Source organism: Pyrenophora tritici-repentis (genome assembly GCF_003171515.1).
Source record: "Pyrenophora tritici-repentis strain M4 chromosome Unknown M4_contig_00035, whole genome shotgun sequence".
Taxonomy (NCBI): domain Eukaryota; kingdom Fungi; phylum Ascomycota; class Dothideomycetes; order Pleosporales; family Pleosporaceae; genus Pyrenophora; species Pyrenophora tritici-repentis.
This window is the reverse complement of record NW_027093998.1, coordinates 25,595-29,262: the sequence shown is the minus strand read 5'-3', so window position 1 is coordinate 29,262 and position 3,668 is coordinate 25,595. Positions and strand designations below refer to the sequence as shown.

General features: G+C 51.4%; 2 protein-coding genes across 2 annotated transcripts; both read right to left on the bottom strand.

Moving 5' to 3' along the window:
* Positions 1-1,521: 1,521 nt before the first annotated feature.
* Positions 1,522-1,879, bottom strand: PtrM4_153830 (uncharacterized protein; the record flags this gene model as incomplete). Its single annotated transcript, XM_066110316.1, has 1 exon — positions 1,522-1,879. A coding segment is annotated over one exon (358 nt), but the record flags the coding sequence as incomplete, so codon positions are not given.
* A 214-nt stretch (positions 1,880-2,093) lies between these two features.
* Positions 2,094-2,585, bottom strand: PtrM4_153820 (uncharacterized protein; the record flags this gene model as incomplete). Its single annotated transcript, XM_066110315.1, has 1 exon — positions 2,094-2,585. One exon carries the CDS (start codon positions 2,583-2,585, stop codon positions 2,094-2,096), a length of 492 nt encoding a protein of 163 aa, XP_065958667.1.
* Between the last annotated feature and the right edge of the window lie 1,083 nt (positions 2,586-3,668).

The following is a 3,668-nucleotide window of genomic DNA, read 5'->3' as shown; positions in this document are numbered from 1 at the left end:
TGTACAGTAACTACCGTAGTTTCTCTAATACGAACAGAACGTGCAGAGCACTATCAGCATAACCATGTAAGATACAAGTACCGGATTCACTCGGAAGCGCCTTGTGTACGGTAACTACCGTAGTTTCTCTAATACGAATAGAACGTGCAGTAGCCTATCACACTTATATTATTCAAGTATAAAGGTTACAGAGCCAGCACATATAGGATAGCAAAAGTTTAAGAAACATACTTCGGTCCTCAACAATCAAATCTATCATCTCTCAAAACCTTTACTCTACCCACCCAGCCTCCTAGTTGCTACAATGAAACCTACTACTTTGCTCGCGTGTTTTTTCTTTGGAAACAGCCTTGCCTACAGCCTGGCTGCTGCGGAAACCAAGCGTGGGTCGAGGTAGAAAGCCTTGTAAGCCTAGAAAAGGATCTCCTAGATAATTACTAGAAGATTTAACATAGCCCTAGGATAACACTCTTTCTAAGGATTTCGTTAAACCATTAGAGGATCTGTCAAAGGTGGAAATGCGCCAGAATTGCAACTATACGGTTAAGGAAGGCGATACTCTCACTAGTATCGCGGCTGATGCTGGCACGACTACTGCCCGAATCAAGCAGCTCAATCCAGGCCTTAACCCTAACGCTATTTTGGTTGGTCAAGTGATCCGAATTTGTTAGAGCTGCGTGGTTGTTACGATCTATACCCCGGAGGAGACAGGGGTAAGCGTAATCACTTTGAAGGATCAAGCGGCACAGTTGAAGGATTGCGGCACAGCAACCACGCCATAGTCACGTGACCGCTCAGTGGTGAGCAGCACGCGCTAGTCCAGGAACAGGTGCTCATCAACGAGCACTCACACGCTCAATACTGAGCGCCACACTCATTAAGTATATAGCTTAGACACTGAACCCCTATGGCTTAGTGTGTTCAACTTCGTACAAGACTCTAGTATTCAATCTAAGGATTATACTTCATTCTTACAACCCCTAACCAATATGATGCGACGGGGCAGCCCTAACCAATATGAGGCGCGGTTCGGACCGCAGAGCAGGAGCTGGCGCTGCACGCAGTGATCAATAGGCAGACGCCGCTTGTCGTTGTTCTGCCGACTGGTGGAGGCAAGAGCTTGCTGTTTAGCGTGCCGGCTTGCATGGACGACGCTGGGGTGACGGTGATCGTGGTGCTGCACCGAGCGCTCATTGAGGATGTAGTAGACTAGATGCAGAAGTGCGGCATCAACTGCACGGAGTAGAAGCACGACGAGAGCAGCCCGGCGGCTGTTGTCGTAGTCAGCGCAGACGCCGCAGGGGACACTACAAGCAACGGCAACTTCTTATGTTGGAGTGGGTGAACCGTACGCATAGGGAAGAAGTTGAGGATTGACTGAGGTTGTATTGTACAAGCTATGGAAAGTTTATGTAGGTGAGTGACCATAAACAGCGCTAGTCTCAGATAGGCATCGTCCCATCACCAAACCGTGACACACCCCCCAGTTGTCACCAAGTCAGTGAGTTGGTGATAACTGACCTGTATCCAGCAGATGAACCACGAATGATGTACCACCACTAGGTGGTTGGCCGTCATCTACCTGAATCTTGTCTCTATACTGTTGACGTGAAGCCCATTCATTTAGGGCGTCCTTTATTTGCTTCGAAATCTTAGGATCCTTTTGAGCTTGTTCAACCTTGCGGACTCCAATAGGTGCTGGTGTCCAGTCTTTTGGTCGACCTGGGTGAAGTGGATTGAGTATCCAGCAGTCGGGTAAAGCGTGTGACAGCCCACAAACACAAGGTAGGTTTGCAATCCCAAGCTTAGCAGCTGAGGTAGATAGCACACTTGACTCAGTGGCAGTGGTCTGGGCAGCTCGGCGGATGTACTTCGTCATCTTTTCGACGTAGGCGGCAAGCTGAGTAGATTTGTACCGTTTATCTCGTGTTCGTATATCTGATCGAGGCAGGTAGCAGCGTAGTTTGGATAGTGAGCTTGGCAGGCAATCAGGAAATCCTCCTGAGGCCTGTAGCTAGTTGTCTCTGGTAGGTTGATCGATTGGCATTGAGAAGTGATGTGTATCCAGTCAGCCATCCATTCATCGAGTTTCTTTAGGTTGCGTGAGCGGTCTTCAGATTGGTGTATCTTGCTATCAAGTCGCGACTCCGATCGGCTGTAGAAGGACAGAATTGCTTCTTGAGAGCGACAAGTCGATCGTACACAGTAGGGAGATCCTGTATTAGGTAGAGATGACGCGTGGCGATAGACCTAGTGATCTCTGTATTTAGCTGCACCAGAGCTCTCTCTTGTTTCTGCAGCGTGATCTCGTCGAGTCTCCATTGTTCAACCTCCCATCGGTAGGAATCACGATCCTCAGTGGATAGATCAGAGAGCTTGGAAGCTCTAGCCTTATAGTCGGTGAGCTGAGGCTTAGGATTGGCAGCCTCTAGGTCAGGCAGGCTCTCCTTTGGTGTATCTGGATTGACGTATTGCCAGATCTTGTGATCCTTCGCGAAGTCTCTGCAGAGAAAGATCCAGTTGAACCAGTCATCTGGTGTATTAAGGATAACAGTAACTCGAGTTACTGCTGATCCTGTAGCCATTGTGTGCGTAGAACAGACGTAGCAATCGTGCGTTATAGTGGACGCGGGGTAATCGAGCGCTGTGGTGGACGCGGGGTAATCGTGCGGCTATGAGGGGCCTAGTAATCGAGCGCTGTGGTGGACGCGGGGTAATCGTGCGGCTATGAGGGGCCTAGTAATCGTGCGCTATGAGGGACGCGGTAATCGTGCGGCTATGAGGGGCCTAGTAATCGTGCGCTATGAGGGACGCGGTAATCGGGAAATGAGTACAATCAGGATGCAGCCGGGCTCATAACTGTTGGAGTGGGTGAACCGTACGCATAGGGAAGAAGTTGAGGATTGACTGAGGTTGTATTGTACAAGCTATGGAAAGTTTATGTAGGTGAGTGACCATAAACAGCGCTAGTCTCAGATAGGCATCGTCCCATCACCAAACCGTGACATCTTAGGGTACGCAAATATGCTCAGCGGCAAGGGCTTGTTGCGGCGAGTAGTGGTGGACGAGTGTCATCTAGTCATCACATTAAGCGACTGGCGGCCGAAGCTGGCACTGTTAAAGAATCTGCGGCTGCTGCCGTGTCCGATTGTGCTGCTCACAGCAACGCTCCCGCCGGTGAGAGAGGGCGAGCTGGCAACAAGCATGCTGCTTCCGTGCGCAACATACATCCGGGCGAGCACAGTCTGGCCGAACACGCAGTACTACGTGTCGTGGTGCGAGCGTGGCAAGGCACAGGAGACGGCGCTAGCAATGTGTCGAAGACAGCAGCAGCTACTGCTCCACAGAGGAGAGAAGGGCGTGGTGTACTGTCGCAGCAAGCAGCAGTGCGAAGAGCTGGCCGAGGCGCTCAGGTGCGCGTGCTATCACGCTAGCGACATAGAGCGAGTGGAGCGATTGAAGCAGTGGCTGCTAGACGGAGGGCTGATCGTGGCTACGTCGGCGCTGGGCACAGGGGTCGACTTCCCGGGGATCATGTACATACTGCACGTAGGGATGCCGTGGAGCATGATCGACTATGCACAGGAGAGCGGGCGAGGCGGGCGAGCTGGCGAGAGGGTGGATGCCGTGGTGCTGGTAGAGAAGGGCGAGGTGGAGCGGACGATAAA